Source organism: Anomaloglossus baeobatrachus, chromosome 2, assembly GCF_048569485.1.
Source record: "Anomaloglossus baeobatrachus isolate aAnoBae1 chromosome 2, aAnoBae1.hap1, whole genome shotgun sequence".
Taxonomy (NCBI): Eukaryota; Metazoa; Chordata; class Amphibia; order Anura; family Aromobatidae; genus Anomaloglossus; species Anomaloglossus baeobatrachus.
Window position 1 is genome coordinate 295,704,469 of NC_134354.1, and position 12,516 is coordinate 295,716,984.

Sequence of the window (12,516 nt, forward strand, 5' to 3'; positions counted from 1 at the left end):
AAATTTATAGGCAAAGCTGAAAAGGCAGGTGCGAGCAAGGCGACCAATAAACATGGCTCTGTTACACCAGTTCTGTCAGGAGGAATGGGCCTAAATTCCTACCAACTATTGTGAGAAGCTTGTGGAAGAATATCCAAAATGTTTAACTAAAGTCATACAGTTTAAGGGCCAAGGTACCAAATACTAATGAAATGTATGTAAATTTTGGACTTTGCATAAAGTAGCAAAAATGCCTTAAACATTCTCTGTCTCATTTTTCTGGCATTTGGCAAATATAGATAATTTTGGTTCCTAACTGACCGAAAATGGGAAAGATGTATTCTGATTTCATGTCAGATAAGGAGAAAACATGCAGATTTCTCTTTTTAGATAGCGTATGTAAACTTCTGGTTTCAACTGTATATACCCACACTATATACTACATGATCAACATATACACACACACTATATACCACATGATCAACATATATACCCAAACTATATGCTTCATGATCAATATATATACAGGCATACTGTATGCTACATGATCAAGATTATACCTATAATATATGATACATGTTCATCATATATAACCACACTATATGCTACCAGATCAATATATATACTCACACTATATAATACATTATGAACATATATACCTGCACTATATGCTACATGATCAATATATATACCCATACTATATGCTTCATAATCAGCATATATACTCACACTTTATGCTACCAGATAAACATATATACCCACACTATATGCTACATGATCAACATATATACCCACACTATATGCTACCAGATCAATATATATACTCACACTATATACTACCAGATCAATATATATACCCACACTATATGCTACATGATCAACATATATACCCACACTATATGCTACATGATCAACTTATATACTCACACTATATGCTACATGATCAACATAAATACTCCCACTATATGCTACATGATCAATATATATACTCACACTATATACTACCAGATCAATATATATACCCACACTATATGCTACATGATCAACATATATACTCACACTATATGCTACATGATCAACATAAATACTCCCACTATATGCTACATGATCAATATATATACTCACACTATATCTCTGCATACTGAGAATAATGAATGCGTGAACTCCAATAGTGCTATAGGTGACGTAACACTTTATCTGATGTATATTGGTGGATATATAATAAAGCCTATCAAGATTTTTCAACTTTTGGTCCTGGATTTTCCACGTATTTCTTTATTTCTTATTTTTTCATTTATAGCAAAAAATGTTCATATACTGTATGATAATGCACCTGTGCATTCATTTTATACTTAAGTTGTGTGGTACTGCTGTGATTTTTATGTTATTGTTTTATGCTATGCACTGGATATGTATTGGCGGGAGTGCCCCTTCTCAGGCCTATATGTATTGACCCTCCAAAATTAAAGCACACCTTGACATGGTTGAAAGGCTATTTCTTTTCTTTATCAAAAATACTACTAGGTGCCTTTATGATTTTTTTTTAGTTGTTTTTTATGTGTATAGCGTGCATGTACAGTAGTGGAGTTCTCGTATTCATTAATCATATTGTGCTGATGTATCATGTATGTATGTATATTTGTATATTGGCTACAGCATAATTGTCTCCCTGTACCTTTATATTATAACATGTATTTTTTCCATTGTGTGTCTAACCTATTAGCTTGATTCTGTGTAAATTAATAAACTGGCCCAGACATAGTACTCATATGCCAATGCTACAAAGTAGTCTGATTGTTTTTTCATCCAAACTAAAATTGTGTACATTGCACATTTACATAACCAGAGAGAAAAAGGTATGTTTCTACCCCAAGGTAACGTTCTGTATCAGAACTGAGAGTACACAGCACAAATCGAATTCTGTAGAAAACTATGATAATAGTGTTTTTAATAGACTGGTTATGGTTTATGCTAGATTCTCCAATCTCTTTTACGTTGGAAAATCTAAAAAGAAAACCTCTTATCAGGAGCAAATACTTTGAGTCTTAGCCGGAGTATTTAATTGTGAAAGGTATACAAAGTTTCAATAATATAAAAGACAAAAACACTGACTAGAACTTAAGGCCCCATGCACATCGTCATACAGCTTTTATTTAATAAGATCTCAATAGACACATCCATATATAAAGTCTGTAAAGGTCAAGATGCATCAGAAATTCTATCACTGATGTAAGACAATGAACAAACCGGATCCATAATGGAGATATTTCTTTTAGGTTATGTGCGCACTTTGTGTCGAGGTAGTTGCAGTTCAAAAAGCATCCTCTGACAGAAAGGACAATTCTTTTGGCTTTAAAAATGAATGTAAAACGCAAAGAAAGTAGCCTATGCGCACCTTGCGGTTTTCATGAGTTTTTAGTGCTTTTCCGGTGCTTTTAGAAACGCTGCAGTTTTGTATTAAATTGAATGGATGGGAAACGCAGCCAAAATAGCAAAAACAATTGACATGTTGCTTCTTTAAATGCTGAGCTTTTGCCCAAATTTATGCAAATTAAACGCAGCGTTTTGAACAGCAAAGTGCGCACAAGAAAGCTCAATGTCCCATTGACTTTGCTTGAAAAGCATAACGCAAGCATTTTGGCATGAAAACGCTGCAGTTGAAAAAGCAGTGGAAAAGCAGGTAAAAAGCAAAGTGCGTACACAGCCTTATATCTCTGCAATATGAGAAACAAAGACAGGTAAACACTAATAAAAAGTCTGAAAAGCAGAAAGCATTAATAAAATACTGACACAAATACTGAGCTGAATCCTGGCAAAACAATGTGTCCTGTCTTTTTAGCCCCATATTGCAGGATGTATGTCTGGATGAAGCCCTAGGCTAGCGACACACTACTATTTCTCCTACACCTTTTTGTGCCACTAATCCAAACTGATCAGGCAACTGAAGCATGAAATGGTATCAGTTTGCATCCAGCTATGTTAAGCCAATGAGGTGGCATGCTGCTTTTTGGGGATCCTGAAAAAATAAGGCTGAGTGCTCATGATGAGTTTTTGGTGATTTTGTGACCCTGCGAATTTTTGCTACATAAAAAACGCAGCATCTACAGTCCCAGCACAGGGGACTGATTTATAGAAATCTCCTGCCCTCTGTGCCTCTTTTTTATTCAGCGTGAACTGACCTGCAGCGCGGGTTTGAAATCCGCAACATGGTAATTTCTGCTGCGGATATGCTGAATTTTCTGAGCAGATTTTTCACATAGACTTGCAGTAGATACAGAAAAACCACAGGTAAAAAATCCACCTGTCTTCTAAGTGTGTTATTACTGTGAAAACACATAAAAAATGTGTGTAATTTGCACAATAGTAAAGCAAGAAGAATTTGTCAAAGGCAAATACTAGGAAGTATCAAAAATAAAGAAACTTTATTTAACACATGACATACCAACAAGAGATAAAATAAAAAAAAGCTCACGCACAAAACCACATGTCAAAAAAACGCAAGTAACTTAATTTACAGAGGGGATGCAGAAACGCTGCAGAAATTCTGCAGCATCTGCAGCTTCTTGTGGGAACTTAGCCTGAAAATACAGGTCCTGCTCATAGGAAGTCAGATGTGTATTCATTCATTAGTATCTCAGAAATAAATGTCAAGGGATCTATTCCTTCAATTCCTAACCTGTGTTTTTATGTTGTTTGTTTTTATATTTCCAAATACATAAAGATGTCTGCTAAATAGATCCCATTTTATTCTGAGTAGATCCAGGTAAATAACATATTAAAGCCGCATAATGTACTCAGTGTGTATCTGGTGCGGTTTTCTGCTCTGCTCCCGGCTATAGAGAAATAATTGCTACGAAAAGCAGGTTTTCCCCATGTGAGAAGTGTTTGTTCTTGTCGGTTCCCCTGTCCTGAGCCCCCCTATAGATATCCCATACATTGGGACATGGGGACATTTCGGGGAGCCCTTCCTGGGCTGGATCCTCACAGGTTACTGTATTTGCTGCGTCTCAGGGGTCCCTAAAATGAACTTATGAAAACGGCTAAGTAATGCTGAGCCTCACTAATTGGTGGAAATAGATAATGATTCAGGTCTTCAGTGCAATTATTGGCTTTTCCAAGTGAAATAAACAGCTGTTTCAATGACAAGGCGGCAGGCGCAGATCCATAGAAAACATTGGATTTCTGCAGCCCTGGTTTCAAAGTCATAAAAATATTTGGAAGCTTCGGGTCAATAATACTGTCCTGCCAGATGGCGGCTGTGTCAGGTTGGGGGGCAGCAATCTAAGCTTCCTTCCCTAGTCAGGACCCTGAAGATTCCCATCATTTACCCATTATCCTCCTATGTGTGCCTTGTAGACTCTTCGCTCCTATCAGTAATTCTAATATTAATTTGCTACTCTGCTCTGACAATACAAACACACATATCACTGCTTTACTGCGGAGCTAGGAATTAGCAGATAATAACGAAAGTCCGAAGAAACTGCTTCCCGACATTGGCAGCCGTATGATCGCACTGACAATAGGCGGATGTGCGCGCTCTCAGAGGCTTGCACAATGCAGTAATTGGGTGGGTGGGTGTTTGCTGGGGCTAATACTGTGTGTGGCGGGGATGGAAGACCCTACTGCACAAATGCCTCTGCAAATAATTGCATTGCCAGCTCGCATTAACAGGAAGATGAGTGGAGAGAGGCTGTGCGTCGTCTTCATTCATGTGTGTGCGCCAGATCATATCAAAACGTCATGACGGAACATGGCATAGAAGTGGCTGACCCTGGGGTACGAGCCTGGGGGGCAGGCATGGGTGTAGGTGCTCATTAGGGATTAGTGCACAGGGGGGGGGAAGCGAGAAGGGAGACGTATGTGCCTCCTATCTGTGGGGAGATATTGGGCACCTGCATCCGTGTCTGTGGTGTGGAAACCTAATAGTGATCTGTGGTGAAAGCCTAATGTATGTGTGGCAATGGCAGGATGCTGGGGGGCACATGGGGGCTGGTAGAGGGCAGACACTGAGCTCCTTGTGTGTACCTGCTGCACGTATGTGTGCCTATGACAGGCTGGTGGGGGCAGGTACTGTGCACCTTGTGTGTACCTGCTGCATGTATGTGTGCCTATGGCAGGCTGGTGGGGGCAGGTACTGAACTCCTTGTGTGTACCTGCTGCATGTATGTGTGCCTATGGCAGGCTGGTGGGGGCAGGTACAATGCTCCTTGTATGTACCTGCTGCATGTATGTGTGCCTATGGCAGGCTGGTGGGGGCAGATACTGTGCTCCTTGTATGTACCTGCTGCATGTATGTGTGCCTGTGGCAGGCTGGTGGGGGCAGGTACTGAACTCCTTGTGTGTACCTGCTGCATGTATGTGTGCCTATGGCAGGCTGGTGGGGGCAGGTACTGAACTCCTTGTGTGTACCTGCTGCATGTATGTGTGCCTATGGCAGGCTGGTGGGGGCAGGTACTGAACTCCTTGTATGTACCTGCTGCATGTATGTGTGCCTATCGCAGGCTGGTGGGGGCAGGTACTGTGCACCTTGTGTGTACTTGCTGCATGTATGTGTGCCTATGGCAGGCTGGTGGGGGCAGGTACTGTGCACCTTGTGTGTACCTGCTGCATGTATGTGTGCCTATGGCAGGCTGGTGGGGGCAGGTACTGTGCACCTTGTGTGTACTTGCTGCATGTATGTGTGCCTATGGCAGGCTGGTGGGGGCAGGAACTGTGCTCCTTGTGTGTACCTGCTGCACGTATGTGTGCCTGTGGCAGGCTGGTGGGGGCAGGTACTGTGTTCCTTGTGTGTACTTACTGCATGTATGTGTGCCTATGGCAGGCTGGTGGGGGCAGGTACTGTGCTCCTTGTATGTACCTGCTGCATGTATGTGTGCCTGTGGCAGGCTGGTGGGGGCAGGTACTGTGCTCCTTGTGTGTACCTGCTGCACGTATGTGTGCCTGTGGCAGGCTGGTGGGGGCAGGTGCTGTGCTCCTTGTGTGTACCTGCTGCATGTATGTGTGCCTGTGGCAGGCTGGTGGGGGCAGGTACTGTGCTCCTTGTGTGTACCTGCTGCATGTATGTGTGCCTATGGCAGGCTGGTGGGGGCAGGTACTGTGCTCCTTGTGTGTACCTGCTGCATGTATGTGTGCCTGTGGCAGGCTGGTGGGGGCAGGTACTGTGCTCCTTGTGTGTACCTGCTGCATGTATGTGTGCCTATGGCAGGCTGGTGGGGGCAGGTACTGTGCTCCTTGTGTGTACCTGCTGCATGTATGTGTGCCTGTGGCAGGCTGGTGGGGGCAGGTACTGTGCTCCTTGTATGTAACTGCTGCATGTATGTGTGCCTGTGGCAGGCTGGTGGGGGCAGGTACTGTGCTCCTTGTGTGTACCTGCTGCATGTATGTGTGCCTGTGGCAGGCTGGTGGGGGCAGGTACTGTGCTCCTTGTGTGTACCTGCTGCATGTATGTGTGCCTATGGCAGGCTGGTGGGGGCAGGTACTGTGCTCCTTGTGTGTACCTTCTGCATGTATGTGTGCCTGTGGCAGGCTGGTGGGGGCAGGTACTGTGCTCCTTGTGTGAAGTGTAGCAGGGGCTGTGGGTGCCATGGTCTCAGGCAGCTGATCAAAGCGCTGCTGCTGGCTACCAATATTTCTCCTTTATTACACGTGTCACATGCAGTCTTCCATGCCTAGAGATCACACAGGTACAAGTGGGCACGATGGGATTGTCGAGGTTAACTCCATTTATATTGATGAAAAATCCTTACTTCAGCCCTGGAAACAAACTTTACACTTGAACTTTTCAACTCTGGTTACCCAAAGCAGCAAAGACAGGGGTCCAGTGGGCCACGTATTTGAGATAGTGACAATATCTAGTCTTAAAAATTAATCCACTGCATGAACATATATATCATATATATATAAACCATGAAGACACTTGTATGTTAAATTGTCGCATAAGAAATTATTTTATTTAAGGAATATTAAAATATCTAAATAGAAAGGGAGGAAATCAGTGGTTTGCATCATTTAGAGAGTTAATGAGTTATATATTTATGTGTCATATATATTATCTTGCTAAGTGATATCTTATATTTTTCTATGGCAGTAAAAATCTCTGGGAAAGGAACAAGCAGGCTGGACATCAAAAGGCACCATGCCAATGGGTCTCTCTCCTGGGAGACACATGTGTTCAGTCTCCTATCTGCTCACACAGAATTCCCCACTGCTTGCACTATCTGTATTATTTGATGTAACTGTGCCTATAGAAACACTGATAATAAAGGAGGCACCTATGATGAAACGTGCCTAGGGTTCCCGAGAGTGGCTCCTTCTTCTGCTGAGGAGCAGATGTCCATAGTCACACCATGCGGCCAGGAGCGCAGGCAGACACAGTGCCTTGCGTTCTCCCAGCACTGTGCTCCTGGTGCCTGCCGGTGAGGGCTGCAGGTAATTGCTGTGGTTAATGACACGCTCCAGTGGCCGCAGGAAGCCACCGACCTCCTCCTACCCCGGCCAAAACTTGTAACTAATTCCTGGCCAGGAAATCCTGGCCAATAAATCAATTCGTCATTCAAAAAAAATGGGATCAAAAGCAGAGAAGTTGTTGTGTGCACTGGTCCTAGGGGCGACGCTTTCCAGCTCGCTGATGACAAGGAGCATGTCCTAGGAGGCAGGCAGCACTCTGCTCTGTACTGCCTGCTGCTTACACCGAGCTCCAGCTGGATCTGCCTGCTTGGACAATGCCATCTCTAGACCGCACGAAAAGACCCCAATCAGCCAAATAAAGGGAATATTCCTTTTTGCTAATACTTCTATTTCAGTGCGCACAGTGCAGTCCTGATTATAACTTGTCTAACCCATACGATGGGGTAAGGGATGGGCTGCAGTGCTGAGGGAATAAGCAGAGCCTTCGATTTGGCTCCAGTCCTCATCCTCATTCATCCCGGCTGCACATGTCAGCTGGGGAGAAGTCCCCTGACAGACGTGCAGCTGTCCCCTATGGGCTCTATGGGCACGGGGCATCTCCAGACATCGCCCCTGCTTTACATGAGAACAGCACATATGTACAGAGGACAGGGGGCGGCGGGAGGTTGCCCTATTGATTGCATTTTTTTACCGTTTACCAATAAACGAGCAGTGAATACAAACAAACAGCTGAGGGAGAGAATGACGAGGGGACATGCGACTATTCACACACAAAGGACACGGAGCGACAATGTCTGATCACAGGGGAACGTCGTTTCCAAATGTGGCTGAATATTGTGGAGCACATCCCTAGGGACATATTGTACAAGTCACCTGCCTGCACATAGCACCCTCATTCCTTTCCCAGCAGCCGGAGACTGGGTGATCCGCAGAATCTTAGCATGTCCTAGTATTTCTGTGTGCATCTTATTCTTTTCTCGGAGACTATGCTGTACAATACATAACAATCCCCTTACAATGTAGCACTGCCATTGGGGGCATTTCTTCCCATACAAATGTAGTTTTACAATAAAATCCCAAAGTATCTGCTGCCTGCTCGAGTCCCAGGAACAAACAATCTCCGCAGGAACATACACATGAGAAATCCTGGCTTTCCTCTCCAGATCCTTGTTTGATCCCCAATCAACACCTATTAGCGGCCAATCAGACAGAACACAGCCATGTTTGTTTGCAAATGTTTATTCCCACATCCAAGTGCATCGCCTCCTTCACAGAAACGCTCAAGAAAGTGTGAAACTTTCCGGAGGATCCCAGATATCTGGAGCTACTCACTGAGCAGAGCTCCCGAATAATCCACTGTACACCTCCAAAAGCAAGTTTATTTCCAATCCCTTCTTCTCACATCCCTTCCATACAAAAGCCTAAAATACAAACATGCATTATCTATAAGTCATATCTTACATAAAACATGTGTTATCATGTGTCATATATTACATAAAATCTGAATTATCATTTATAAGTCATATATTACATAAAACATTTATTATTATTTGTCATATATTAAATACAACTTGTATTACCATGTATAAGTCATCTATAAGTCATATATTACTTTAAGTCTGTAGTATCATCTATAAGTCATATATATATATATATATATATATATATATATATATATATATATATATATATACATATATATATGTACTTGTCCCTATTATGTACACCCCTTTCACATGTAAAGCGCCATAGAATTGATGGCGCTATAATTATTATTAATAATAATAATAATAATAATATAAAGTCTGTATTATTATTTAGGTCATATATTAAATAAAACTTGTATTACATAAGTCATATATTAAATATTATCATCTATAAGTTTTATATTACATAAAGCCTGTAGTATCATCTATAAGTCATATCTTACATAAAATCCGTCTGTACACACAGCCTGCATGAATCCATTCTGTGCGATACCGGTCGATTAGAGAGCCCTATATACCCAGGACAGTCCTATATATGCACATCCATACATTACCTGCCATGTTTTATCATGTCTGCGCTGGAAGCAACTTGTACACTTATCATACTTGATGTATTATTAGGGTTGTGTTGTGGATCCACCTCTTCAATATATTGAGCGAGTAATAAAATGGAAATCTGCCATTAGCTGTAAGGTTTTGCTTTCCCCATTTGTAGGTATGCTGTTCCAGTACTATTAGAGCTTGGTGTGGTGGCTAATGGTTTAACATGAGGACTGGGGGCATGTGATTGGCTGCTGCTGGGCTTGTCGTCACGGAGTTGGGCATAAGGCGAGCTCCTCAGCAGCTGGGAACATGCAGTCCAGGGAAGGCGCATGGGAAGAGCAGTCAGACCTGTAGGATCAGAGGCGCCTCACAGGCACACTACTATTATTATTATTTCAGGTTTTTTATCTTACTTCTTCTGCCATCTGTCTGCTTCCCGCAACCAGCTGGAAAAGAAGATCCTGCTCTCTGAGCTACCTGCGTGGACTGTAAAAGGACCAGACCTGGAGAACATTCATGGACCATAGGAAGCTTCCTTCATGCACAAGGCGGCAGAATCAGACCACCTCGGGGGTCCGAGCCTAGAGCCAAATCATTCTCCCCCTAGGAGAAGCGTCTCAGTAACAATGCTGGGACATTAAAGCCAATCATTGGGGTTTGGGCAAGCAGAAGCACTTTCATCACTGACTGAGCTACCTCAGAATGCAGAAAGCCAACTGATCCTTGTCACATTTGTTGTCCTCGTCTCTATAGTTTGGGATCTCCCTTATTTTAGAAGCTGTAAGAAGCCATCGGGTTATCTGCAGCGGCTACAAGACTACAAGGGAAAGCGGCCCGACAGCCACATTGGTGCCCAGTCCTGCTGAGACTTTGGGGCTCCTGTCACCTGGATCCTCCAGCGACCTCCAATATACCTGTCAGCCAAAGACAATGGTGCACTGTGCTGGATGCGAGAGGCCCATCCTGGACCGCTTCTTGCTCAATGTTCTGGACAGGGCTTGGCATGTGAAATGTGTGCAGTGCTGTGAATGTAAATGCAACTTAACCGAGAAATGTTTCTCCAGAGAAAGCAAGCTTTATTGTAAAAACGACTTCTTCAGGTGAGTGCCAGCACCCCACTACCTTCCACCATAGTAGGAAGGAATGCCCTGCAGGAATCAGAGGACCCGTGGCATCAGGGCATCCATATCATACATAGCTCAATATGTAGGTTTGAGAACACATATTTATTTACAAAAAAATTATATATATATATATATATATATATATATATATATATATATATATATATATATATATATATATATATATATGTGTGTGTGTGTATATATATATGACCAGGATGTATATACTGTATGTTTTGTACACCCCCACGGCCTTCCATCATAAAAGTAAGGAAATGCCCTGCAGGAATCAGGGGACCCGTGGCATCAGGGCATCCATATCATACATAGCTCAATATGTAGGTTTGAGAACACATATATATTTACAAAAAAATTATATATATATATATATATATATATATATATATATATATATACATATATATATATATATATATATATATATATATATATATATATATATATATATATATATATATATATATATGTGTGTGTGTGTGTGTGTGTGTGTATATGTGACCAGGATGTATATACTGTATGTTTTGTACACCCCCACGGCCTTCCATCATAAAAGTAAGGAAATGCCCTGCAGGAATGAAAGGATCGATGGCACCTAAGCATACATTTTATACATAGTGCTATTTATATGTGTGTATGTTTACATATATATATTTATAATATATGTGGCCAGGATGTATATAGTGTATGCCTCCAGACCCTTCCATCATAATAGTAAAGAGATACCCTGCAAGAATAAGGACAGGACCGGTGCCACCTGGGCATCTATATCATACCTGGTGCTATATGTACATGTGTTTGTGTGTGTGTACATATATGTATATATACATGTATAGTAAGTACATCATATATGTAAATATTCGTGTGTCAAAAATGTATGTACTGTTCGTATGCCCCCATAGCCGTCCATCAAAATAGTAAGGAAATTACCTGCAGGAACAAACACAGGACCGCTGCCACCTGGGCATCTCTATCATACATGGTGCTAAATGTATGTACATATGTATATATATATATATATTATATATACATATATATATATATATATATATATATATATATATATATATATATATATGTGTGTGTGTGTAATGCCACTAGCTCCTATCATAGTAGTAGGTAAATGATGACCTGCATCACTAAGGACAGGACCGTGATACCTGTGCATTGTGCTATATGTACATGTGTATGTGTGTGTGTGTGTGTGTGTGTGTGTGTGTATACACGCACAGACTCCCAGGTAGCGCCGGTCTTGTCCTTATTGGTGCAGGTTATCTACCTACCGCTATGATAGGAGCTTGTGGCATTTTACACACGAAGGATATATATATATATATATATATATATATATATATATATATATATATATATATATATATATATATATATATATATATATATATATATATATATATATATATATATATATATATATATATATACATACAATGTGTACGCTGTATGTGATGCCACAAGCCTCTGTCACAGTGGCCGTGAGACACGACAGAGGGTACTGATGATGTCCCGGGTAGACTACAAATCCCCTTGTCGAGTGGGAATTTATTTAGCATGTGATGAATATTTTAGTGGTGACAAAGCTGAGATAAAGGCTCCTTGGAGATGTCCCGGGCACGGATCTGATGCCGGCGATCAGCAGATGCACGCCATGTATTTAGTGGCTCCCCGAATGGCCGGGTAATTATACAGCCCGGGACGCGATTCTCAGGCAGTGTTTTCCGAGGTCAAGCGGCGAGTTAAAATGATAATTTGATGGATGAAAGTGACAAGTTGGGCTCAGATAAAGAGCTGATCTCTCCTGATCCTTTCATGTCAATGGGCTCGAACAGGCCCAGGGAAAAATGTCATTTTTGCTGTTCTTGACAAGAAACGAAGATGCGGTTCCATATCCCAGCATACAGATGAGGAATAAATACATATTTACGCCGTGTCCTGTGCGG

The 12,516-nt window shown here is 41.9% G+C and overlaps 1 protein-coding gene and 1 long non-coding RNA gene across 2 annotated transcripts in view; one reads left to right on the forward strand and one right to left on the reverse strand.

Moving 5' to 3' along the window:
- Window positions 1-3,382: 3,382 nt before the first annotated feature.
- Window positions 3,383-9,770, reverse strand: LOC142291380 (uncharacterized). Its single transcript, XR_012750472.1, has 2 exons — window positions 9,428-9,770; window positions 3,383-8,807 (listed from the first exon to the last, which is right to left on the reverse strand). It is a non-coding gene; the product is annotated as an uncharacterized LOC142291380 (long non-coding RNA).
- LHX1 (LIM homeobox 1) overlaps window positions 9,709-12,516 on the forward strand; it is a 20,446-nt gene continuing 17,638 nt past the window's right edge. Inside the window, exon 1 of the mRNA XM_075335851.1 lies at window positions 9,709-10,516. Coding sequence (XP_075191966.1) covers window positions 10,347-10,516 — 170 coding nt within the window. The 5' untranslated portion in view covers window positions 9,709-10,346. The remainder of the gene's footprint in view (window positions 10,517-12,516) is intronic.